At 39.1% G+C, this 27,223-nt stretch overlaps 1 protein-coding gene across 2 annotated transcripts in view; it reads left to right on the forward strand.

The window, feature by feature from the left end:
* The window catches only part of ARHGEF26 (Rho guanine nucleotide exchange factor 26), a 55,417-nt gene that overhangs the window by 3,225 nt on the left and 24,969 nt on the right, over window positions 1-27,223 (forward strand). Inside the window, exons 3-5 of one of the 2 annotated variants that reach the window (XM_061371550.1) lie at window positions 1,695-1,840; window positions 7,552-7,608; window positions 11,934-12,094. In XM_061371550.1, the coding sequence (XP_061227534.1) occupies window positions 1,695-1,840; window positions 7,552-7,608; window positions 11,934-12,094 (364 nt within the window). The remainder of the gene's footprint in view (window positions 1-1,694; window positions 1,841-7,551; window positions 7,609-11,933; window positions 12,095-27,223) is intronic. The other variant, XM_061371551.1, reaches the window with a different exon arrangement.

The following is a 27,223-nucleotide window of genomic DNA, read 5'->3' on the forward strand; positions in this document are numbered from 1 at the left end:
TGTCCATCTCAGCTCTGACAGTTCTTTAGAATTACATGAATGAGGCTTATTCCTCCATTTGGTACTGCCTTCCTACCTGTTCCTGGTGCCTCCTCCCAGGTGCAAGATGTAACTTTTGTGCATCAGCTAACCAACGGGTTTGGGGTAAACACCTGCAGCAGATGCCTGAATTGTTGCTCCTTGAGTTTATGGTTCATGCAGCTGTTTCACTCCTTTCCTTGTAAGGCAAGGGTGCTGGGGTGAATTCTTTGACTTTGTAATACTCTTCTTGCTACAAGTTTCAAGTTTGTCAGAAGAATGCTGTATGCGTATCTGCTTTTTTATGTTACTCATTAGTTCCAGGCTTTGCCAAGCTTGCTGCTTTTCCCAGTATTTTGACAAGAAAAAGATTCTTTCCTGGCTATGAATCCATGGCAGTTTCATTATAACAACTGCTACTTTCTTGGCTTTTGTTTGCTAGATGCTTCCTTAAGGTCATCTCAGCTGCTGTGTTGCCTTCCTTTTCTTCTTGTTTCTATTTTCAAAACATTCCACTTTATCCTCTCTGCATCACCCTGTCTTACTCTTGCTCTCAGCTTTCAAATGCTAGCTCCTAATGATGCTTTCTAGATTATCTTCCAGTGGCTCCCTTCTATCTTGGACTGATCCGAACTAATATCTTCCTCTGTAATGCCTCTCAGAATTCAGTTGCTGTACACAATTTCCTGACTTAAAAGTGTATAAACTATACAGACCTGTTCCAAAGAGCAATACAAAAGGCCAGGCCTTGTGTAATATTCAGCCACAACTGTATGGTCCAAGCAGGTGAAACAGATCCATTCAGCTTGGTGTAAGACCTCAGGAGCTGCAGCTGTGCATGGAGCAGCTACACCCTTTGCTTCTTTCCCCTTTCTCTTGTAGGGGAAGATTAGCTATTGTCCAAATCCTGGCCTGTCTGAGCTGCCATTTAGAGTTTGCTTTCTTAGCACTTAATCCGTCTTTGTTATTTTGGCCTGAAATTTCTCTGTCGTTTTCTGACTGCTTTTAAAAAAGGTGTGTGGTAAGGAGGTTGGGAAAGGGAAAAGGTATGCTCCACACCTGTGTCTCTTTGCCATTGATATTACTGAATTAATATTAATACTGAAATACATAATGAACGTATTTTGCCTCAAGGTTCATAGGCCTCCTGCTTATCCAAGCAAGCTTGGGAGTTTCTGTTTGGAATAACTTGACCTCAAATTGCTGAAATTTGGATCATTGCCTTCTTTTAGTGAAATGCAAAGATGGTAATTTAAAGCTGACAAAGTTGGTATGGATAGTGGATTTACAATGGTCTGGTAGATTAAAATAGCTAGACCTCCAGATTAGTGACTCTGCTCTACTGACACGCTTGTTCCGTTTTTAAATTGCTGGCTAATTATGAAACATTGTACAGCAAACCAAAGAAGAAAAAATTGTTTTTTGCTTTTTCTTGACAAAGGACGCATCTGTTTTTTAATTCAGTCAGTGTGGATCTTTTTGGTAGCGGTACAGTGATCCATTGTTACTGTGCTGTACCATTGTCCATCCTAAATAAGATGCTATCTTTGTCTTGTGGAGTTTGTGAACAGCACATTGACATTTTAGTTTCTTTCATTGTTTAGATGTTAACTTACAGTTTTTATGAAAACAACTAAGCTAACTTTCTAGCAATTAATGACGTTGTTGTTTTATAGAAGATGCTGTATTATATCAGAACTATAAAGAAAAAGCTTTGGACATAGATTCTGATGAAGAGTCTGAGCCCCGAGAGCAGAAATCAGATGAAAAGATTGTTTTTCACTGTAAGCCCCTGAGATCAACATGGAGTCAACTGTCCATTGTAAGTATTTGATCATCACATAGCCTGACAAAGACAGAGTGTCTAAGAATCTGTTGAAGCATGTCTCCTTACTTGGTACTGGAGTTTTTGGATGAAGTTTGTCACCTTCTTTTCTCTTCCAAGATATAAGATGTCTCTGAATATTTTTTTTTTCCCCAACAACTTTACGGCTATTGAGATGTTACTAATCCAAATCCAGAGGTCTTAATTTAGCTTTTGTCTAGGTTTTATATAAGGTAACTCCAAAAGCTTAAGGAAAGCATAAATCATGTTTTAGCAGTCAATGCTAGTAGGTATAGACTGATGCTCCTGCCAGAATCAGTTTCTCTGGTTACCTGACACCTCCCTTTTTCTGGTATAGGTGTTTGTAGGCTCCTGTGGCTACACCATAAACTGGTTGGAGTATGTGATTGAAATTACCAAGAAAAAACCTCAGTATAGTTTTAAGCTAAAATTAAATACAAGTTTGAAACGTAAAGGAATTAATACTTAATATTTGTACACTTTTAAGATGTTTGATGTTTTTTGGGGTTGGTTGGGGTTTTTTTTTTGTCCAGCAGAGTTTAAAAAGAAAAAACAAGTATGTCTCTTGTTTGCACACAATTGCAAATGTGGAGGTGTTGGCCATGCTGCTGCAGATCCTTTAGGAGAGTTATGGTTCACAGGCATGCATGATGCTGCATCTGGATGTTCTGAATGACCTATGGTCAGAAAGGCCCAAAAGACAGTTTTACATCCTAACAGTGTGTGAAGTCGGCATGAAATTTACGTAGTTCCTTTGTTGTTCTTCATAGTTTGCTTTCAGTGAATTGGAGCAGTGCAGACCAAAGTTTAAACGGGACTTAGTCCTGTTCCTTCTTTTTTTTTTTTTTTTTTTTGCTAAACTTTAGTTTTCTTTTTGTAAAGACAACATAGAAGTCCTGCTCAATTACTGGTCTTTGTTTCTGTGCAATTGAGAGAGTTAATTTTAGGGTCCTGTATTTGGCAATGACACAACTTTACTGATTTGTTAAGGGGTTGGGGGGGGAGTGCTTGTGTGAATTCACTAAAAGGGTGAATTATACTAAAGAAAAGCTTCAGTTAGTTACAAACAAGTTTCTGCCAAATTGTTCTGAATAGCTATAAGCCTGCTTCAAGGTGGTTTGACAGGATATATTTAAAGGAAACCATTTTAGATGGTGGTATTCTACTATACTTAGCAGAGTCTGTGAAGCATCTGCAGTGGATTTTTCTTAGCAGCATTGTTAAACAAAGTAGAATTTGCTGTTACAATCAGTACAGTAAACTTGCTAGCTTCCCTCCTAATAAGATGGCAAATTAATGATGCTAGTTAATACTTCACAGGTTTTCATTGTATGCATGATTTTGAGATGAAAGAAAATAAAAAAAAATAATCTTTGTTTCCATGGTTAATTTTATCCTTTGATCATTTCTGTGGCTTCTGGATGGATATCCCTAAAATGAAGCATTTGGGATTTTTGGGGGGTTTTTGTTTATGTAATTGTATCATTATGTAGAACCTCATCTTTGTATGTGGTATAAGAAAGATTATTACATGGCATGATCACCTAGGATACTTGACTGCTGGGGTCATTGGCTATATATATCCTATATAAATTAGTTACTGAGGCTCAGCAAAATCTTCTAAGGCTATTTAGATTGTCTAGAAGAGCTGTCTTAGAGATGTTGACAACCTTTTGCAGTTTAAGATATTGAAATATGAATCTCTCTCATTCAGTAATTATAAAGAAAGCATGAGAATGTGGTTTTGAAATGGTGTGCTTAATGAAAAAAGAAATGTGCTTAATACTGTAAAATGTTTGTTTATAATCAACTCCTAGGCAAGCTAGTAGTTATGTTCATCAGCTGAAGTATTTTGGAAGGAATGCTGTTCAGTAACAATAATAATTTCAAAAACATTAATTTGTCATGAGACCAAAATAATGTAAAGATCATTTCAATAAGAGAACCTTCCTGTACCATGCTCACAGTTTATAAACCAACTCGTGTCTTTGTGATTTCTAGCACAGGAAACTTCCTCATTGTCTTTACTTGATTTACAAGATTAAAAGTGAGGAGTATATGGGAAAAGGTAGTGCACCGTGAAAACAAAATATGGGAGTCTGAATCTCGTTGTATCTCGGTTTATAACTGAAAAAACTATACATTGTCAATGTGTATTAAAAGGTGAATGTGGAATTGTAATAGCAAGTCATCTGGAAAATGGTTTCAACATACATTAGGAGATAAGGAAAATACTGTGTTTATGGTATTTGTTAGCAGTGACTATGCTAGGAAATCAAGGGGAAGGAGAGGAGAAAGAATCCACTCTTTCTGTAGGATGTTTCTTTGGCCATATAGGCTTGACAGCTGTATGGAGTTGTCAAATCCTTTGATAATAAAAGAGGGCATTTCTGTCTTCCTGCAGTGTATGCACAAATGTGAAACTAAGATTGAGCTTTTAAGGGGACATTTAAAGGTGCTGTTTAAACCCAGTTCATTTCACATTTCTCTCTTGAACCCTCTTCCTCTTTAGTTTCCTATTACAGATCGGACAGCAGTATCTAAGATCAGTTCAGCTAGCAGTATGTAAGCAGATGATTATATAAGGAGCTACCTTATCTTCTATCTCTGTTCCTTCCAACCTTCATCTATTAATTTTAATTTAGGGAGCATGACCAATATTTCCAAGACGTATTCCAATAGAATCTTGCAATGCTTTTGAAGAATTTCCAGCAGATCCTAGGCAGTGATACTAACTTGTGCATTATATTGAATGTGTTTGCTTTCCAACAAATGCAGTGTTTGGTGGGTGTGGATACCAACTATGTGCATTATTGTGCATGCAAAGAATCACAGCAGTGGTTAATTTGGAAGAGACCTCTTGAGTTATCTTGCCTCTGCTCAAGGAAGGTCATTTAGAACAAGTTGTCCAGGACTGTGTCCAGTCAGGTCTTCACTATTTCCATTGGTGGAGACCTCACCACCTCCCTGGGCAACCCATTGCAGAGTTTGCCCAGTGCTTCAGACTGGTGGACTTTTAACTTTGATATCTGTTTTTCCAGGTTATTACCATCCAGCCTGGAGAATGATATATGTTCACTTTTCATGACTGCTGTCAATGCTGCTGGATTCTTACAAATATTCTTGAGATCTAGCACTGGAAACAGATATCCCATGGTCTGGGTAGTGCTCATACTTATTGAAGTATTTAATATTAAATGGGTGTTTTAGGATTAAGTCCTCCATTTCATGCCCAGTATGTTCCATGTATTTATGTAGCACTGTACTGAGATTTTGCATGTTCTCTCAGCTGCTCTCTCTCTGACCCAAGCTTTGGTCATCTTATGTGTTGTTTTTCTGATCAACTTTCTCTCATCTGGGACAAGCACAGTTGTGATTTTTTTTCATTAATTTAGGAATGTGCAAGTTGCTTTACCAGGTTACTTAGTGTCACCTTTCCATGGTTGGCTCTTCGCTGTGGTATCAAACAAAAACTACTTTGTTTTACTGTTGAGAAGCTTCATGGCAAATCTTTGTGTTAGCTCTTGTTTCTCTCCCAGTATCAAAGGGTGGATGTCCAGTTTGGTTTATGGTGCAACCTTTTAACTATATTTCTCAAAGAATTACTTCTGGTGAATTCTCCCACTGCAGTGCCTCCTTATTCTGGAGAAACTTCTTGTACATAACCATAGAGTTAATCTGTTGTTCTGTTACCCTTTTCTCCTTATCTCCATGGTTTAATCAGTCATAACTTACTGCTGGAAAACAGTCCAGTGTGATAGTAAGATTTTAGTAGCTGTAGTGTTGGGCCTCTTCTGTTCCTCCTGGTTATGTTTTTAGCTTGTATTAAGTTTTTGCTTGCACAGTATTACAGATGTGATTTTTAGGCTATTTCAGCTAAAACATTTTGGACGCTTCAAAAGTAGGAGTTGAATTTTCTCTTATAGAGTATGTCAAAAATAGTCTCCATATTTGGGCTTCTTTCTTTTTGAAAGTGTTGCTGTTGATTAAGAATATAAGGTTGAGCCATTTGTTTATTACTGTGTTACATTAATACGTACTTTGTATGTACATACCCATGTATGACAAAATAATGATCACAAAACACAGCTACAGCTTTCTGAACAGAATACTGCAGTTGTCGCATTGACCTCACAGGAAATTTGCAGTTGCTGTATTAACAGGAAGCATTGAAATATCTTGGATATGTTCATAGGTATTTCCTGTGTTGGCATATTTTTAGAAAAGTCTTCCACTGCATCCAGAAAAAAGTGACACTGTACTTCCTAGTGAGTGCTTTAAAGCTTTCAGGTTGTTGAATGAAAGGTACCTTAAGAGTGTAGTTGAAAGGCATCTAATCAGTTCTAGCTTGGTATTCAGAAGTGAATGCTTGTGGTGACACGGGAATCTGTAACTCTTATTCAGAAGAGAAACTGCTCAAACTCTGGAATATTTATGTTGGTTTTGTAAGTATGTACATGTGTGTATATACTGTGGTGTGCACACAAAGTAAAGCACAGCACTTCTAAATGTTGTGCCATCTTTACTCTTGAGCGTGCTCTCCAAGTTTTGGGTGCCTGGCATACAGGAATAAAATGAGGTATAATATGTCCTTTAAAATTCCAGGGAACGAGTAAGAAGACAACACTATTGACAATAGTACATGAGGAGCTTTTGGAGAAGACTGAAAAAAATGACAGGATCTATATGCATCTGCTAGGTCTCATGTCCCATGACATTTGCTCTGCAAATAGAATAGTATCTTTCAGATGTGTAGTGCAGTGTAGTGGATTTTCTCCCCTCCCCAGGTCCAGTGTGTTGTATGCACATGACCCTACTGTTTTGGGGTCCTATGTTCAACACTCCTCTAAGAAATGTGTAAAATCTGTTCCTCCCCGGTGCTTTGCTTTCTGGTTTGTTTTTTAATATTTTCCTGTTAAATGGCATAATGCATGTGATTTGCACCAGGAACAAATAAACTTCAGGAGTCTTTGGTGTGGAATTTGGTAGATGAGCGTGTGGCTTCAGGCTCTGGGAAACATGGCTATGGGTGCAGTTCCTGATGGCTGGCTGGGGAGAGCTGGGGCAGACTTGTCTTGGGTGATTTGGCTCTAGGGTGCCAAGTGGGGAGAGGCATTGTAGGGTTTAGAATAGAAATACGGGATTTCTCCATGTCTGTTTAGAGTAAAGCTGGAGCTCCTCTGGAATAATGTTTTGGCCAACACCAAAGGTCTCTACACCTTTAGGTGTGTTTAACAGATGAATACACTGAGACATACCAGGCTGACTTGGAAAACAAACCTTGTGATGTGTGTATGTCAGTCAGGAAATTATCTTGAAATGAGAAAGCAGTTTCTCTCTCTCTGTGTGTGTGTGTGTGTGTGTGTCTGTGTGTGTGTGTGTGTAAAATCCAGGGATGTTGTGCATGGTGACCGTGATTTGACCGTGCATGTTCTTGCTGCAGTAGTTCTGTGTTTGTGTCGTGGGATAGTTTTTAATGAAATTATTTAGGTTTTGATAAGTCAAATGACAGATGTTTTTGACTCAGTTTCTTATTTCTGCTGGTTCATTACCCTCTTTCTGAAGTGGACAGATGCTTTAGCTGAATTATTGGTATGATGTTTTGATAGTCCTGTTGAGTGTTTTTTAAATCGCATTTTTTCCTACCAAAGATGTTAAGAATTTTAATTTTTTATATACATTTTTAGGTGAAGAAGAATGGGTTATCAGAAGCGACCAGCCAGGAAGAAAGAAAAAGACAGGAGGTACTTTTTGAACTAACACTCATTTGGGTTGATTGCTTAGGGATGCACTGTATGCCTGTTTTAATATTCTTTATTTGTTGATAAGGAGACAAGTTCACCACACTGCTTCCTGACCTGGAGTAAAGTATCTTCTCTCCCCAGGGAAAATAAATAAGCAAAACCTGTGTGTTGCTGATGTGCATATGTCCCTGCCATGGGTCTCCTGCCAACATCCTGTAGGTCTTGCTGGAGAAGTGGTTCCTAGGTATGCTCACTCCAGCAGATATGGCTTGGTTGGTGGCTATTGGGCAGCAGCAGTCACTGCTGCATGCTGTGCCAGTGAAGGTGTAAAATTAACCTAGTGTTCACAGAGGGTAGGAGGTGGCACATAAATTTTTAAAAGCAGTGAGGAACAAAGAACAGCTTTTTACAATGCTCCTTAGTTGTAACTAATCCTGTGAACAGTTGTGAACAATTCTGAACGTTCGAGCAGTGTGTATCTGGTGTAACTAACCTTTCTCCTTTCACACTGAAATGAAGTAGGTGCTTCCATGCTGGCAGCAGTGCTGGCAACAGCAGCAATTACTGATGTCATTACCTTATCTCTCTCTGTCTTTCTCCTTTGCTCCTTTTGTCCTCTTTAGCTTTACTCTTTCTCTTTGCTCCTTTTATCCTCTTGATCTGCTTTACCCTCCTTCCTTACTTACAGGGGCTATATCAAAATGAATGAGAGGTGTTGAAAAGAATAGCGTGACCTAGCCAACTATATCCCTGCAGTTCTTGAGGTATGTCCTTAATAGGGAAAACAAAAACAAAACCAAGTAGTGGGTTTTTTTTTCCTAATAGAACTAGCATTTCCTGCTGTGGTAATTTGTTCCAGTATCTTCATTTTGCTTCAGGACATACCTCAGTAAATATAGCCCAGTGAGACGTGATGGGTATTTTCTGTGAAGCATATAGTATAGCAAGTCTCAAATGTTAATTTAGCTGTGTGACCTACAGCTGCTGTGTTCATACCTGAAATACAGACACATTTTGCGTCGTATGCATGGGATTTAGCAATGGTTTGTTTATTTGTTTGGTATTTGTTTCTTCCATAGTGTTACTACATTTCCTTGGCTGTTTTCTTTTGCTTGGGGAAAATGCAGTGCAGCAATTCAGGCCATGTGTCCTGCTTTTGTCTCCTCCTGCTGGGAAGCTTTGAGGCATGACGCATTTATTTCGGTCATACCCTTCAGTTGCGTTTAGCCCGTGTTTCCTGGAGTCATATTTACATCCCTTCAAAGAGAGCAGGTTCTTTAGATGCCTTTTAAATGTAAAGTCTTAAGTGTTATCATAAATGTTTTCAAACCTGATAGGGTTTTTATTTGAATATTAGAGGACTATTCTTTTAGAGGGTGTCTAAATAAATACCCTGAAGATGTAGTCATACTACCAAGTTTTCCTTATGCTGTATTTCTTTAAATTGCTTATTATCAGTTGTTCTTTATCTAGTCTTTAAATTGCTTTTTAGAGCCTGTTAGATTATTTTTGCCATTATAACATATTGTCACTGCAGAAAAATGTTTGCTTACTACCTTGATTAAATGTCAATGTCATACATTTCATACACATACTATCTTTCAGAACACATTAGTGAGATGGGTCTCTGTGCATCTTTTGTCTAAAGAATAGACAGACTGATGTGAACTGAAATTTTTTTTGATCTTTTATTGTAATCTGGTAACTCTTAACTGTGCCATCTGTATACAAACTGCAGTATGCATCTGGCCTTTTGAGAGTGTTTCCTGTCCATCAGGATTCAAACCTCTGCTTACCTTGCTATCAGGCAAATGAACCACAGAATGGTTTCAGATGTCATTCATAAACAGTATTAGCAAGCACCTAGTAAACAACCACGTTCAGAGGCTGGGGTGGTGTAGTTATTGTATGTCAAAGTCAAGATTGTTCCTTAATCCTTTTTTATTCTCCAAAATGTGTAAGATGATACTCTCTCCCTCCTCACACATTAGAAGCAAAGAATCTTTCTTTGTCTGACTTTGTTCTGAATTTGTTTAATGACTTTCTGTTACCAAACTGGGAAGATATCCATGGGGGTCCTCAGTAAAGCATGAATAAAACCCCTTCAGAACAATAATAGGAGAGCTTGTATATTTACCTGTGTGGAAAAATGTCTGGGTAGAAATGAATTAAGACATAGAACTCCACAGCAGTTGTTAGGTAAATCTTTGTGAGCACAGCTGGCAAAGAGGTACAGTGAGACTGAAGACTGGAAACATAACTGCCAGGCAGAGGCCAAAATACCCTTTTGGGGCACCTTTCTGTACATTGTTTGCCGAACAGTGGGTAGGTTTGCCACCAGAGTTTGGTTAATGTGTGTGTGCTCTATAAATTCTTGAGGCTGAGGGACTTGGCAGGCAGTTTAACAGTGTTTTAAGCATCACCTTTGCAAACCTTCTGCAGCGGTTTTGACTCTTGAGAATAATATGTAGTATGTTGTAGCTGTTACCCAGCTGTTGCTGTATCTTTCATCAGATCCCTTCAGCTTTTTTAATAGGTAGCAAGATAGACTGCTGGTACATACATTAAGCCTCTTTTGCATGTTTCTATAATGGCCTTGTAGGTTTTCTGTGGAGTGCAGTCATGTTTGCACTGCTTAAACCTTTAAGGCTTCAGCTAAAGCAAATTTTTTTTGTTTTGTTCTAAGATACCCAAAACTTGTTATTTGATTATTAAGATCCCAGTTCTTTGAGGAAGACTATTTAGAAAAGCAAGAATAATTTTCAAAGCACAGCCTGGGAACAATGATACTCAGGATACCCAAGAGAAATTGCATTTGGTTAAAAGTTTACTAGTAACACCAGCAGAATTCACTAGGCTGGAACTCTTGAGAAATCTTATGAACAAATGTCCCTTGGAGAATGTTTTGCATTTTTTTCCGATTATGGTTTGTCTCTTTTGGTGGTTGGAAATAGGAAGACTACCTTCAATCTGCCTGTAGTCTCCCTTGGCTTTACCTGGTCAGGGAAGAGCAGGATTTCTCTATTGCATGTACATAAGGCCACCTGAGTGAACTCCTTCTCCAGACTGTCAGCTGCGAGACTTTTTTCTGTTTGTAGAGCCATGGGCATTAGCCTTTCTAAATACTCAGATCTGCGCTGTGTCATTTAAAGTACATGTTTCTCCTTTGGTTTGAGAATGCTTAGAGAAGTTAGTTGCAAATCACTAATGAAATTACAGATAATAGTATTAACATTAGTTACATTAAAAACAAAGTTATATTACTACCTCTGCTGATTGTGTAATTCTATGTTAGTAATGCTTGGAAGGTAGCGCTGATGACAAATGTGACTTGATGGAGCTCTTGACAGAAAGGCTTAGGGAATTTTTTTTGTCCATGTGTGTACGTACAAGAACTCTACTAGTCCGACAGCACAGAAATCCTAGAGAGGTGAAAGATGTCTAAAAGCTGGATAGGTTTTTACATGAGATGAGCATTTCTATGGGAACAACTAAGTGAATTTTAAAGTCCATTAAAAGTTTGCTTTGTGTCAGCCAGCTGATGGAAGTTGCCATGGCCACTCTTTAAGTGGTAGGGTGATAGATTTGTTTGTGGGAGGAGAGGGAATTTGCTGGAGGTGTCTCTCTGGTGCCTGGTCCCTAATGCCTGAAGGGGGTGGTGGCTGCTGACCCACCTGTGTGCTCTGCCTTCAGGCTTCTGGCCCTGCTGCACATAGCTCCTGCAGCTTGGTTTATCTGGTGCCTGCTCTGGATGACTAAAGCCTAAATTTTATGAAGGAAAGTTTTGCTTGTCTGCAGATGCTGGCAGAGTTCAGTTATGCATGATGCTTTCAGGCAAATAACTCATTGGCTTCCATTTACAAAATTGAAAAAGCAAATACTGGCTGGTCAACAGTATGACTGAGAGAAGCTTCCAGCTGGACCACAGAAACATACATGTTTTTTAATTTGAAACCAAACCAAACCACACACCAGCAAACCCATGTTTCATGATTAGGAATGGGGAATGATTGCAGTTGGTGTTACGTTTGGGTTTTTTTTTTCTTCAAACTCTGTTTGCAGTTGCACTGAAATGTCTGAATATAGACTTTTTAAAAAAGTTTTTGGTGGGATTTTTTTCCCCTTGTATTGAATCACTCATTTCTAAGTAAACGATGAGGCTATCATGGAAATGAATGTTTATGTTGTCATTGCTATCTTATATTCAGTAACTTTCCTTTGCACCCCTCCTTCACATTTTCTTTTAACAAAACAAACAGAAAAGAAACCAAAAGAGAAAAGCCTAGTCCATAGTAAGCCTTTTCTTTCCTCGCTCCACTTTGCAGGCGATATTTGAAGTGATATCTTCTGAGCATTCTTATTTGCTGAGCTTGGAGATTCTGATCCGGATGTTTAAAAATTCCAGGGAACTGAGCCTCACAATGACCAAAACGGAGAGCCATCACCTCTTCTCCAATATCACGGATGTTTATGAAGCAAGCAAAAAGTAAGTTTAGCAATGCATGTCTACATTAAAAAAATATACTGTAAAAAATTATATTTAAAATTTAGTAATTATAAATTAATTTATATTTTTAATTATGCCTGAGGGGTGATTACTGGAAGTCAAAATATTGTTCAGGCAAGCAATGGAATGCACTATGCAAATTAGTGTCTTTGGTGTTACCACAAAATGCAGGAGCAGCTGCCATATTGCAAATTCAGAAAAAAAATTAGGCCTGACTTTAAGAATGAGAAGTCAAATGTTGCACATCTTAATATACACTTAGTTTTTGATAAGCTGTAAATAAATGAGAATGGAACTTGAATTTTTCTTCTTTGAGAGCACCAAAATATAGTAGAAATTTTAGTAGAAATAAATATCCTTCAAGCAGTTCCTAAGCAAAATGTTGATACATTAAGCATGCATAGCTAGTCTTTACAGTCTACCAAATTATGCTTAGTGTGCCATTATTAAACTGAAAAATTGAGCAAGAGTTTCATACTTGCTCTTAAGAATGGACTCTTGCCAGTGATTTCCTTGGTCAGCTGAATCACTGTTTACTTTCTGTGGAGTACTCGATGTGCGGCGTTGCAGCATACGGTGTGACTGTGGTATCTTTTATGTAAACAGCACAGGCATTTTAGTGTTTAGGAACAGTGCTTGTGCACACCACAGCACCTGACACCAGAGACTTATATTTCTATTAAAAAGATCTGTTGTGCTGGGCTTTTTGCCCCTTTTTTTTTTTTCACTTTGGCAGGTTTCCTCAGTACCAAATCAATAACAAGCAAAATGGACACACTACAGATAGTGCCTAATGAAGAGGAAATGTTGGCAGACCACGATACAAATGCTGGAGAGTCTTGTTTATGACCACTGATAATTACTGCCATCAGTATTTAATATGGGACATGTATACGGATGTGCACTCCACAGTGTACTACAGAGTTATAAATACTCAAAACTCTATTCTAAAAAGTTGTTAAACAAGGCTTTACTTTCATACAATTTGTTCATTATCTTGGCCTGCTTAATAGCAGTATCAGCAGGTGAAGTACTAAAACAGAAAGTCTGTGCTTCTTTTCTTACATCTTTCCAATTTGAAATAGCACAATGGCTAAAAGATGCACATTGGCCTAGATAAGGTACTGATTGATCTTAACTACAGCACTGTACAGCTTTAAATATATCTTCCTACCTGTGGAACAGAAAAATATTAGCCTCATTTCAGAAGTGGGGTTAATGGCTGGATAGGAATCTGTAAGGCTGGAAATATTGCTGGAGTTGTTCCTTCCCACCTTTGCCAATTTTTAGGTTTGTTGTTGTTGTTTGGTTTTGGTGTTTGGTTTTTTTTTTTTTTTGTTCCCTTTTGTCACCTTCTTGTAGAAACTGTGTTCTGAACTGTGTAGTGTTATATCAGCATTTACCTTTGTGGAACTTCTCAAGTGTCATGTTCCCATAATGATAATGTCCTTTCTTGGCGTCTGTTTCTCTGAAGGCCTATGAAGTCTGTGGAATGGTGCACCTCTTCTGCAGCAGTTTGATTTTGTCTTCTGAAGTTTCTGCAGTAATAAGATTTTGTTTTGTGGAGCGTGCATGTGAGAGTCTAAAGTATCGTGTCAAGTGCAAATCTAATTTAGGAGCTATAGAATAGTTGTACATTTATTTGGACTTAATTGGTATACCTTCATTTCTCCATGTCCCTGTTCCCTTCTGTTTCTCTCTTAGAGTTGAGGTTTTTTGCCAGGAGTAGGATATTGTCTGAAGCCACAGCCATCACAGGAATGGTAGTTGCACAACAGCTGTGTTGTCAGGAGGGGCAGGTTATCAGAGTCCTTATTTTCCAGGAGTAGTACTTTTTAAAAGTTTCTCCTTACAGAAAATATGAATTGTTAAAAGTATAATGAGCCCATATTTTGCTAGACAAACGCTGATGGTGCAGAACCATCATATGTTAGAGGGGAACTGACATCTTTTTTTAGACAGCTTAATAGAAATCAAAGGTTTAATTGGGCTGCAGGCTTTGCCTCTTGTTGGCCTGTTTCCATAAGGCACAGCTTAGTACTAGTATAGCTATGTGAATAGGGGGGTGTTGTTTTTTTTTTTCCTGTGTAGAAGAAGCCTTCCAAATCATTAAATCAACTTTAAGTTTCTCTCTTAAAACACTTAAAGCAGAGATGGGGGTAGGGAGAGCAATATTTTTAGGGGAAATCTTACAGCCCTTTTGGTTAACAGCCCTTAAAGGGAGGGGGAGGGAGTAGGGAGCAAGAATGGAAAAATACCACATTAGCCTAAAATTATTTGTAATTCCTTTTTTAAACTTAAATGAAAACATATTTTGTTTCCTGAGTTATCCAATACTGTTGAACTGTAACAGAACTTTGTGCTGCCTTTCTCCAACCTCATTCGTATAAACAACAAAAGTGGTTTTAGAACAGAATCCTCTTGCTATCTCCAAATTATCACTTTCCATTTGCAAGGTCTTTCAAGGTACCAAAATACATCCTTTTGTTATAAAATTGTAATAAAATTGAGCATGTGTCCCATTGTGCTCTACTTCAAGCAGCATTTACTTAACAGAATCTGAGTATGAATGTAATTATCAGTGGTTTTGGTTGCTCAGAGTCTGGTGAGCTGAAGAGTCTGAAATGATAAATCTCTTCAGACAAAATTGCTTAAAGCTTATATCTAGGAACTTTGACTTAGAACATGTTTAATGGAAACTCTTCAGAAACACCAAGATAGGCTTCTAATGCATGACAAGGCCATTTTGGATGGAACAAAGCTGCTTTTGTTAGAAGCAGAATACGGACAGCAAAAACTGTCTGCTTTTGGGAGCTCATTGGAATGTCTCTAACAAAGGAAGGGTTGATCTGAATAATTTCTGCAGCATACAGTGTGTTTATGAAAACATCTTGTAAGGTAGCTTCAGAAAGCTTAAGTCTTATGTATTTGCCTGTACGTGTAATACTGGATTTCATAACTGACAGAACACAAAATCACACAAATTGCAATCTGAGCCCGTGTGGGCTATTAGATCGAGATGTAAGCTGATGGGGAAGCCATAGGCCATTCAGGAAGCCATATAGGAATAAAAGCTTGTGTAGTCTGAGAATACTGTGCAATCAATCTCACCTAGTAAGAAGAGCTCTCTCCAGTCTCAGTATGTGGTGCAAGAGAGGTCAGCTTCCCAAGGGCCAGTCTTGGGAAAGAGAAGTTACAGGGAAATTAACAAAATGTCATGAAGAACAATTGATCTGACAGGTCAAACCACCAAAATTACGGAAGGAAACCTATAGCATTTTTCTCTCTCTCTGGCATTAAGCCAGAAAGAAGCTTATGGAATATCAAAAGATCAGTATGAGCAGAAAAAGACATGGACTAAAATATTTTTTATTTCTGACAGTTTTTAAACTGGCTTGATTTTGGTAGAGAAGCCCCCGGTGTTTTGTGAGGTAGGCTAACATATTGTCTAAGTGAATCTTAATTTAATTTTATATATGTAAATTTATGCTAGGCCCTGGATGGGCTTTCTCATAGCACTTTTTCTGTAAATTAGGTTAGTACTTCATCTCTTTCCAATGATGCAGTTTCATCTTTTCCCATAGGAAAATACAATCCTAGTGTTTTTTAAGAAGTGTGTGTATTGAATCAGTTAAGTAGGCATTAATAACATTACTTTTTGAGAATGCAGAATTCTGCTGTCTAGTTTCTTTGAAAGACTGAAAAAACAACACTAAAGCTCCAAACCTGAATATTAAAAGTAAAATAAAAATTTTTATACTGTTGGTAGACCCTGGGTGATTCAGGTGAACTATAATGAAAGGGAATTATTCATAAATAATAGATCACCAATTTGATTATTAGACAAGATAGTGATCTAAGTAATCTTTTTTCCCCTCTTTGGTCTGCAGTGATGGTCTTAGTCTGTGTTCCGTGTTTTATCACAGTTCTTGTGTTATAGTCTGTGTTCTGTGTTTTATCACAGTTCTTGCTGTTAGCAGGTTTTGAAGAAAGCTGGATAATATCTTGAGGACATCCAGCTGAGTGTGGTTACCCTGTTGGATAAGTGCCACAGGTGTGTTCTGGGGGAGAATTTCTGTGCTCTTTCAAAGAAGGTTGTTCATGCTGGAAGCTTTGAAGCAGGTATTGATAAGGCTGAATGATAATGTTGAATATGGTGATTATGTTGGATACAGTGGACAGGATAATGGGAATAAGAGGGAGAAGAATCCTCCCACATCCAAGTGGAAGCAAGACATGAGGCACCTGTGGCTCTGCAGAACCTGGAACGTTGTCCTGCCCCTCGCTGGGGAGCACTCAGATCACGCATGGCACTGAGGCTGTTTGAGGTGTTGCACAGCACTGCTGAATTTACCGCTTGTGGGTTTCGCCTTTCTGGCAGCCTTGCTGCATAATCTGCTTTTACTGCCAGTGGGGCCCTTTTTGCTTGTTGGGAGACTTCAGGGATTCTGGAGGACATTTGTAGAGCAGCAAGTCCAAAATATCCCTCTCCCCCCACCCCCTTTAAATTTTATATGCCCACAGAACACATTTATGGATTTGCATCATATTGATTACTTGCACTAAAAACAAGTGCATTTATCCTTGTTTTTCTTCAAGATTGCTTCCTTCAGGGTTGGTTCTGACATCAGCACTAATTGCTGAACTCTTTGAATTCTAGGAATTACTCATTTAGAGGGCTCTTCTGGCAGCTGAAATAAATCCCTGGGTTGACCTGCACTGCTCCTTTGCAAATGACTGGCAGTGTTGGTAAAAACTAACTTCATAATAATATGCAATTGGAACTTTGCTACTTGCATTTCTGACCAGTGATTGTTCTTTTATAATTTAGCCTCTTTATTGGAGACAAGATCAGATAACATGACTTCAGTACTCAAGGGCAACAAATCTGAGCACAGTCATACTTCCCTTGACTCGTTTTATTGGCTGAACAGAATTTAGGAATCTTTATATGTATATCTGCATTTTATAATTTAATAAATACTTGGCAACTACCCATTCCAAAAGTGCCCTTGAAGAAAATACATAGTTTTCCAGAAAACACAATGAGCCTTTAGCTTCAAACTGTTCACTTAAACATATTTTAAAGAATACCCTTAACTTCAGGTTTTCATCCACCATCATGGTGTGTTTTCATGCTATATAATAGACTAAACTGTTGCCACCTGTTGCTCAGTGTAGGAGAGGGACACAACAGGACGATACTCAGGCCACGACATTGCTGTGGTGACTGTCTGCTTGACAGTGTGTGAGCTTGTTCTTCCCACTGCTGCTGTGCTGCCCTCCTTGGTAATCCAGGCTTTGACCCCGAAGATTTCCTCTTATCTAGCTCTGATGGGTCACCCACAGTCATAGTGGTGACCAAAGTAGGGAAACACATTTTTGGCCAGTACCTGTGGAAGAGTTTCTCAGCCCAAGCTACTTACTTGATAGTGAGCTGGGGGAGTTGCCAGCGGGGATGGGTTTAATTCTTGAAAGATTTTCTGAGAACAGTCAGTAGTTTATTCATTTAGAGTAGTAAAGAGAAATGTTTTTCAGTATGTTCCCTTCTGTGTAAAGTCCTGTTCAAGCTGTCCACTGTGTTCTTGGTTTCAGATGCCCCTCTGAAGGAATGCCAGCTAATTGTAAAGAAAACTGAATCTATCCACAGTTTGCCTGACTGACTTGTGCAGTCGTCTGTGCAGTTAAATATAGCTCATGTTCGATTTCACAGCCTCTGCTCAGGTGTCCTTATTTTTGCCTTCGCGCTTGCTCAGAGGTGTTGTAAAGATCACTTTTGGAGAGGCTGTCTGAGAACTTTCAGTAATGCTGCATATGACATGAGTGTTGGTGAAGGGCATTTGCAGTTGTCTGTTACCAGTGAATTCAACCTCATCCTCAAGTCAGTTATTAAAACCAAGTAGGACTAGAAGCAGACTAAACTTCTTTACTACTTTGTCACTCTGACAGATTGTACAGTATCTTCAAGAAACACCAACATAAACATAAAACTTACACTGTCTTTATGTTTCTTTTTCTCCGGTGCTCAGTGTATGAAATTTAAATACTAGTTGCATAAAACTTGTATTCCTTCAGAAAATCTGTATCCCATGGGTCACCTGTGGTGTCATTTCAGTGCTGACCATGTGTAGCCATGGTTTTGTTTCTCTCTAGCATACTGACTCCATGGTGTTTTACCCAGCAGGTCTTGAAATGTTTGTCAAGCTTTGCATAAACAGTTTAATCTCTTTAAAATAGTATTAGCTGGTGTGATCTTTTAAGGAGACCTTTGGGTCATATTATCATGTTAATGACTGTGTTACATTATTCTGCAAATTAAAGTAAACACTACGGAGCTGGATTTTGGTTAAAAAAACCCCTAATAAATCAAGGCAACTGATCTGCCTATGTTTTCCAGATCCCTGGAGATACCGTCTTGTGCTTTGCTCAGAGTAGGCCCTTCAGGGCATTGTTTTTGGAAGATCACATGATGAAGTAGTGTATCAAATAACTTGTTTGGGTTTTAGGGTTTTTTATATGGTATGGCGATGTACCCTGTATTTATCGGCTCTTTTTAACACATAACCAAAACCTAAATGACCACTGTTTGCCAAAATCAAGAGTAACCTGTGAAGGTCCTCTAATTAGAAACTGCAGTACTGACTGAAGGATAGAGGGAGCCTATTCTTTTGGCGAGTGTTACTCGAGAGTTTTTTTCTAGAGTAAATCAGGGTGGTTTTCAGCACGTTTCTCTCCCCCTTCTTCCTGCCCTCACCTCCCTCACCTTTCCTGAAAAGATATGATTGCAATATCCTCAAGCATTTGCACACCAGGGGAGAAAAGAGCTGAAGAACAGTCCTGCTCAACCCTCTTCTGTGGTGGGGTCAGGTCCACCCAAAAAGGCAGAGGATGCAGGCTGCACCTCTAACCAGTTGGCTGGTTTTTGTGCCACTCTGTTTTTTTTCTTAAGGCCTTTGCAGCCTCTCCCATATAATACTGTCTCTGGTTCTTTTTCCTTCTCTGTGAAACATCATTCTCCTTCCTTATCTCACTTGAAATGGACTGACAGCAAATGTCAAGAAAGAGTGAGCAGTAACGTGTATCATCAGGAAAAGGTTCAGTAAAAGAAATGGCAGAGCTCCCAAGGCTGTGAGAGCTCGGCTAAAATTACTGTGTTGTCTCAACTGCATGATTTGTAGGTGTGCATCTTCATTGATTTTATTTTATTTTTTTTAATTGTGGGTTTGCTGGAGCTTGACATTGTTAACAGTGGTTGTCAGATGAAAGGTAATCCAGTTTCTATTTTAAATATACAAAAGAGATATTCTTGAATAGCGGCCATTAAAATCTTACTTTGTTTTACCTCTCTAGAGAATTCTAGTAATTTTTTTCTCACCTATCTATGCCTGTATTCAGAACTTCATCTGCACACTGTCCTCTCTGCTAAAATTATTTTGACACTTCAATGATCTTTGTGTCCCTTTCTGAAAAACGTATGACTCTGAAGCTCTAAAGTGTCAGTCTATCTTCCTGAAGAAATGCGGCACAGATGGTATGTAACCCCATGTCCCAGATTCTTATAAGGAGAGACTCACTGTTGGGTCCCCTTGGAACTTATAATTAGATTACTTTTCAAAACTCTTCTGCTAGTCCTTGGTCTCGGACTTTGTGTTCAGTTTTTCCTTCTATCATTATGTACTTTAGGAGATAGTTCATTCTACTTTCTCTAGATGGGGTCATTCTGAGAACCGATTCTTCTCTACTTGTCTTCTAATGACTGTTTTTAATGGTAACAGTATAGCTTCTTTTCTTAAAAGAAACACCACCCAACCCCCAAGTTTTTGCCACCAATGACTTAAGATATTTTGTGTTATCCAGCAACAGATGGGGTTTGTGTGAAATAAAATGATTTATTTTGTGGTGAAATATTGTTTGAAACAAGGATTGAAACTACGTTCTAGGTGAATGGCCTTAAAATTGTGAGTTTGACCAAGAGTCATAGCAGCATGCTCTCTGGTAGAGGGCTGTTATAGGACAAGCATAGCAGAGTTTGTTTCACCCTTTATTTTTTGCGCACTAATGTAAAAGGTCTGGGTTTGATGCTAGTGGTGGCTGGAGGTTTCCCCCCTTCCCTGTTACTCTCTCAGTTCAGGCAGCTGCCAGCCAGCCAAAGAATGATCCACAAAACAAACCTGGTCAGTTTTCTGTTGCCTCCTTGTCAGAGCAGTTCCTGGATCTCCTTGTGTCTTAACCCACAAGCAATTGCAGTGATGCACCTGAAAGCATGGTATGAAAAAGAACAGCATGAAGCTGCCATTTGCCATGATACTTATTTGTATTGAAACCTGTAGGTGTATTCTGTAAACAGATTTTCTGTTTAACAAAAGAAAACAAACAAACCCCTCAGTCCCACAGCAAAACCTGTAGCTCTTCTTCATTAGCCTGACCTCTACACAGAGAGTTATCTGAATGTATTTAAGGACAGTAAAGAAAATGTACTTTAAAATTTTAAAGCCTTCCAGCTGTAACCCAAAACCTATTTATCCAATAGGTGCTTAATATGCCCTTTCCACAGCACCACTGTCATGAGTATCCGAAACTCACATGGATCCTCTCAAACTCTGTGCTTTGCTGTTGGAGTTGCAGGACTTATTCTAGTAGCATCTTAGGGCACTTTCACCAGTTTTCAGATTTACTGTTGCTGCAGGAAGCACAAAAGAGGAAAACTATATATATCTGTGTATTTGGTAGTAAAGTGGGTGGATGTTCAACAGTTATATGAACTTGCATCTCTGCTTTCCTTGTACAGAGACTGATGAGGAATGAAGAAGCAGTCTTTCTTAGTTGAGACAGTGCTCAGTCTTCAAGACATTAGAATGGTTTCAGAGAACTCATGTTGCCTTTCTTGCATAAAACAAACATGTAGCTTTGAAAAGGCACCAAGTTGTTAGTAAGTTTAGAAATATCTGTGCTTAGCAAGGCTGTCATAGTGGGAGGATATATGTATGTTCCCTTGGCTCCTCTCATGTTTCACTGTGTCGATGTGCTTTATTTAAATAAGATTTTAAACCTCAGATTCATGAGACTAAAGCTTTCATTGCAGGTGACTTACATTGCGTTGCTCCACGTTATTCTGGACAACAGATTGGTCTGTGCAGTGTTTATACCTGGGAATTCTTGCCTGCCTGAGTGTGGTATTCATTATCCTACATGTCATGCTGTAAATTCTGCCATAGATGTGGCTGCATCAGTATGAAAATCATGTACACAAATGCTTATTTATACATCTTGTAGGAAGAGCAGCTTGATGTGCAGCAGTATCAAAACCTGCAACTTTCTTCCTATCTTTCAGCATGTGATAGTTTGCTACTCCAGATAACTTCTGCTACAAATATGTAGGAAAGAAGCTGATGTGCCTGTTATGGCACAAGGAGAAGTCCAGCAGCATGTGAAGCTGCACTGTGTCAGATCTTGCAGTGCTGTGTCCTACCCCTTGGCCCTTCCCATGATGGGCATTGCTGCTCTCCCTTCTGAACCTGCAAAAGGCTGACAACAGCATAAGGTGGTGATCAGTACACTTACACTTTGAACTTGCTTTCCTTTGGTTGTGGAGGTTCAGTGGTTGCCAGGTTGGCACAGGTGAAAGATTAACCTGGGAGTGTTTTCAGTCTCCCTCTGGTGCAGGGCTGCCAGGAGGTGTGTGGCTGCAGTGGTGCCCATGGTGATACCCACTGGACTCTGAGTCACCTGGACATTCTCATCACCCTTACTTCTAGGCTGTGATGAAGAGTTTCCTGGCTGATACACTTCCCTTAAGACTAAGCAATGCTTGAATTATGGTTTTCTATGGTTCATATTTCTATCTGACAAAAATTTCTTCTCAGATACAAAGATTGATTAGTTCTTTTGTATATAGTAACATCATCAGTACTGGCTAATACTAACCCTTGGCTATTGCGAAGCAGGGGCTGCAGGTGGTAGCCCAGGTCTATAGAGCGCAAGACAAGTGACATGCCCATTCCCTCCATTCTCCCAGGTCTTTGCTTGCTATGTGTGTTAGTTTGGCTGTTCTAGCCCATCTGTTAGATGGGAATAGCCTCACATTCCTGTTGTTAGAAAGCCTCACAAAATTATTTATTAATTCATTTTTTGTGACATACAAGAGATCATTTTGTTCTATGACAAATAAGTACGTAGGTGACTTTTCAGGCCCAGGGAGACAGGCAGAAGCACCCTGCTTCTTCTCAGTAGTGTGAAAAGCATGACTTTGTTGAGCATGGGAAAAGTTTTTAAAATGAAGACTCCTGTTGTGATGTCTCAATAATTTATCAGAAAGATTTACATTCGTAGTGCCACAGAGTGTTCTTTGGGGTTCATTTGTCAGAGGGTATTAATTGGTTGAATCAAGATGGGTGTTTCTGAAGCACATACCATTGAGCTAGATCCCGTGAGCACTTCCCCACTATCTTGGGAATCTCGCTGGAGCAGACTGTATTGGCAGGGTTGCCATGGCCTTTCTTACTGTTCTGGATTTCTGCCAGAATACTATAAATAGTTGAAGAGGCAAGTGGCTTACCAGGAGGACAGTGACTTGTGTGTAGTCTTGCTGCAAGTTTTGTTGCAGAATGAAATAATAGACTGTTGGGGGTTTTTTTGCTTTGTAGTTGCTCAGTGGCTGTTGCCTCATAAAAGGTATTTTTCTGGGCTGCTTTGCAGTGTTTGGCGTTATGAATATATGTGTATAATGTACTGTTTACCATCATTTAGACTGTGGTAACTCCTCTAATAAACTGATAAATTTTAAAAACCTGTGGCTGCAGTTCCTTGCTGCAGTCACCCTCTTCAAAGCCATTCTTTCTTAGAAGCTCTCATTCTGATCAAGCATAAAAATTCTAGGGAAATAAGGCTGTAATTTTCTCAATTTTAATTATTCTAACACCCCCTCCCCCGCCCCAAGAAATTACTTTGTGATACAGATGTTACGCTTCTGTTCCTGGTCAGAAATTTCAAGTTTTGAGAGGCTAATCAGAATTTTTATTACTTTTACCTGAAGTTATCTGAAATCGGTAAGTATTTTTCCCATTCCTTTATCTCTAAGAGGAGGAAGCTAAATTGTACTTGCTTCTACTTCAGGGGCTTTTTTCTGTTACTGGATAGTGATGTGTCAGCAGTAGCATCACTATGAAGCAAAATCTGCATTATAATCTTATTTATGCCAGACATACAGCTGATTATGACTTCAAAAACATTACTCAAAAATAATAATAGTGACCTACGAGCCAGATTGCAGTTCACTTCCACACACAAGATGACTTTGGTGGTGACAGACTGCTATTTCAGTGACTGTGGCATCTGCTGGAGTGGAACAGAGGCACTGTCCAGAACACAGGGTAACAGTGGAGAATTACATGAACTTGCAAGGAGATGAGACATTAGTACTGCAAGCAGTAGGAAAAAAAGCCAGGTAAATGTCTGAGAACCTTGAGTCTGTAACTGCTACATAACCTGTATACAAAACAGTAATGATATTGTACTATCCCTCCCCCCTCACCAACCCAGTAATACTCTGGTGTGTGTGCTGTCACTTTGCAAATAGAATCAAATGATCTCATGGTTTTGCTATCAGTTTTATGTGTTTTTTTTTTTTTTTAACTCTTGGCTCTCTTGGGTGCTGATCACCTGGTTCTGCTGGCATTCCGCATTTACTTCACTTTCAGACAGATCTACTACCAAGTCTCTTCTTTCCAGTCTCACTCTCCAGAAAGGCTTTGCTGTAATTTTTCTGCTGTAGAGACAGACCCTTGATGTAAATACACAATTTAGATTCCTTGCAGTACCTCCAGCTTTTCTGTATATTCCTTTTGTGTGCGATTGTTTGATTCTACATGCATTTTACTCCCAGATAATTGATTCTGTAAGATAATTATTTTTCTAACTCAGCCTGCCTAGGATTTTTTTGCCTTCCTAATTAGAACTTTTTAAATGCAGTGCAGTCTATTTTTGGAATATCCAGATAGCAAGATAGACTGTTCATAACAGTGTAAGTCCTGCTCAGTGAATGTCATTATCTAGGGGTGAAGAGAGAGTAAATGTTGAGAAGAAATGTTGAACAAAATGGTTCATGGCATCTGTTTAAGTAGAGCTCTATTGGTGGGAGTTTTGCAGTTGTAAATGAGACATTATTCAGGCCTTAAGAAGGCGATTTGTATGGAATAGTTTATAACATCATGCATGTACCAATGTGAATTTATGTTTTGTGAATTAACTAGAGGTTTTTGATAAAGTTATGGATTCCAGTAATTAATTACAACAATGCCAGTGAGTAGGAAAAAACAGCTTAAGAAAATTGCCTGAGAGTACTGGCAAGTTATTCTGCTACTTACCAGTGTGCCAGTGATCTGCCTAAAGTCGTGGGAAGACCCTTTAGAGGAGCCACCAGAGCTTTAGGGAGGAAGCTGTTGTCGTAAAGACAGGGCAAACTCCAGTATTGCCGAGATCTCTGGTGTTTCTCGATATTGCTATAAAAGAAAACAAACAGGAAATGAACTAAACCTGTATTTCTCAGTTTGGCACGTAGCCTTTGGAAGGGGGGGAGTTTGGAGTGTTACAAATTGGATGTCTCTTTTAAACCACCTAAGGACAAGATGAGGCAAATCAAATGTTGTCTTACAGTGCTGTTTGACTTTTACTTAGTTGGACCTGATTTTAACCAGAAAAGTTCCAGATTTAACATAAATGCTTTAAATAAATCCTTCTGGTATTAAGAAAAAAAAAGTAAAAAAGGCCAGTCACACAGTGCAACTAATTCATATTTGGTTAAATCGAATATGATCACTTGATCCTCAGTACTGCTCATTATGACAGAACCTGTCCTGAAACTTTAAGTAAAAGGATTTTATGATGCTTCTGGTTCACTGATTGTGTATATAATTAGCAGATTGGATGCAACTCCCCCTCAAACTTCGACTCAAACTTTTGATACATGATTTCCAGAGGTAGTATTTCTTGCAGTATGTGTTGTGGGGTTGGGGTTTGGGTGTGCTGCTGCCCCCTCCTTTTTTCCTTTCTTTTTTTTTTTTTTTTAAATCTTCTTCTGTGGAAGACTTTTACTGCTCTTTACAGTGACTCTGCCTGAGGGTGTCATTGATGAAGTACCAGATAAATTCTGAAAGTGGAAGTCCTAGCCCAGCATGGCAAAACACCTTGTCAGCGTGCCATAACATACAGCAGGAAGAAATGTTGTATTTCCTCATTTCCTGAGCAAAGTGAATTGGCAGTGCACTGAGCAGTTCTCTCAACTATAAACATGTCTGAGTAGAGTAGAAACAAGTTCCAGTTGTCTGCGGTTCATGGTGGTCAGTGGTTGTAATCTCACTGTTGGGGTTCATGGGAAAGTGTAGGCTCTGACTTGGAGACTCATTTTTATCATTTTATTTTATTTTTCCCCTTCTTGTACCCCATGACATTTCACACAACTGTTAACTTTAGTGGCTGGCTATGTATTGTATGAGATCTCACAGCAACTTAGTGTGCATTGCCAGTTAGTACTGGTCTGACGCTAAGAAAACCAAATATGTAACATAAACAAGAGAGCGACAACTGGAAATGTTTTGTGCTTTGAAATGAGATGGGTGGAGGGCAGGAGGGTGCTGGAGGATTCTGCCTTCCAAACACAGCAAGGCTGTGAAAAAAAACCCTGCTGCATCACTTCATGGAGAAAACTGAGGAGAAAGCAGCGCACTGCAGCAGGCAGCAGTGTATCTGTTTGTATTCAGTGTCTTGTTTTTCATCAGATGATAATACTGATACACATGCGTCAGTTCAGTCTGCAGTTAATGTGTTGGAACTTTAAAACACAAAACCAGCCAAACAAAAATCCCGCCTTGATTCTTCTGACTGCAGTTGACCAAGTAAGAATCTGGCAACCACTTGGTTCAGGCTGGTTCTTCTAAGTCCACCTGAAAAAGGCTTAATTTTAGCAAACCCATGTTGTTAAACACTTGCATGACAAGCTCTTGTTCATCCTGCTCTGCTCTTCTTACATGTTTGAGGTTTGTTTGTAAAACAGCCTATGGAGAACGTTGGTGGCATGTTCAGAAAAATGCAGTGCTGCAGGGTGATAGGTTTTGAAGAACCAGTGTTAGTAATTGGAAAATGTAAAAAAAGGCTGAAATAAAATGTTTCAAACTCTTTTAGCTTGATGTGAGATCAGGTGTACCAAGTATTTCCTTAATTTTTCTGTGCTGTGTGAGAAGTTTTTCATTAGCTGGTTTGCTCTAGGGAGTTCAGGATTCAAGTGAATCACCCTATGGAACGGCAGCCCCAGGATGGGAGAGATTTCAGCAGCTTTTGCATTTCTGAGGGTTGCACTGATGTCGGAATGTCATTGTAGGTAACTAATGATCTGCAGTAGCTGAGCCATGAGAGCGCTCACACTCCAGACAGTAAGATATTTCTAATGACTATTGCAGAAATAGAGGCTTTTGGTTTCTGGTGAAATTAGAAATGCAGAGAGGAGTGGAAAGCTTTCAGAGGCCAAAGGGACTCACAAGCAGAACAGAGGATGACCAATGAGGAAGTTCATAGAACAATTGTGTTTAGGAGAAAACATCCATCAGGCTTTTGGTTTATGTTCCCATTTTCACTGTTTCCAGTCTGTGGTTTAAGAAGTGGATTAAGGTATATGGTATACAAGCACATTGTGCAGCTCAGCCTGCTGAGTACTTTTGTGTTCTCTGTTTAGGAGTCACACCTAACTTTATTTCATTGAACATTTCTGGTATTGCACTTCCTTTATTGCAAGAGGAAATGTGTTAATGTGTGCTTGGAATTGTTTGGTTTCTTTTTCACCCCTGTTTCTGGAAATTCTCGTCCAACCAGCTCAGTAACGCTGTTCTGGTTTTGGCAGCTGGAGAATGGAAAGTAGTTTTGCTGTCATTGCTTACACGGAGCTCCGCCAGGTGACACTGCCACCCTTTGGCCTTTGTCATGTAAAGGTTTCTTTTGCTGGTCTGCCAAGGAAGAAATGGTCTCAAGTCTTTCATGAACCATTAAAGTTGCCATTGGTTTATAGAAGTCATGGATTGGGTCAGGTGCAAATTGTTTTGTTTCTGGTTTTGTTTGTTTTTT

The sequence above is a fragment of the Neopsephotus bourkii genome, unplaced genomic scaffold (genome assembly GCF_033783945.1).
Source record: "Neopsephotus bourkii isolate Nb327-2 ecotype Australia unplaced genomic scaffold, CSIRO-AGI_Nbou_v1 NB_1574, whole genome shotgun sequence".
NCBI classification, from domain to species: Eukaryota; Metazoa; Chordata; class Aves; order Psittaciformes; family Psittacidae; genus Neopsephotus; species Neopsephotus bourkii.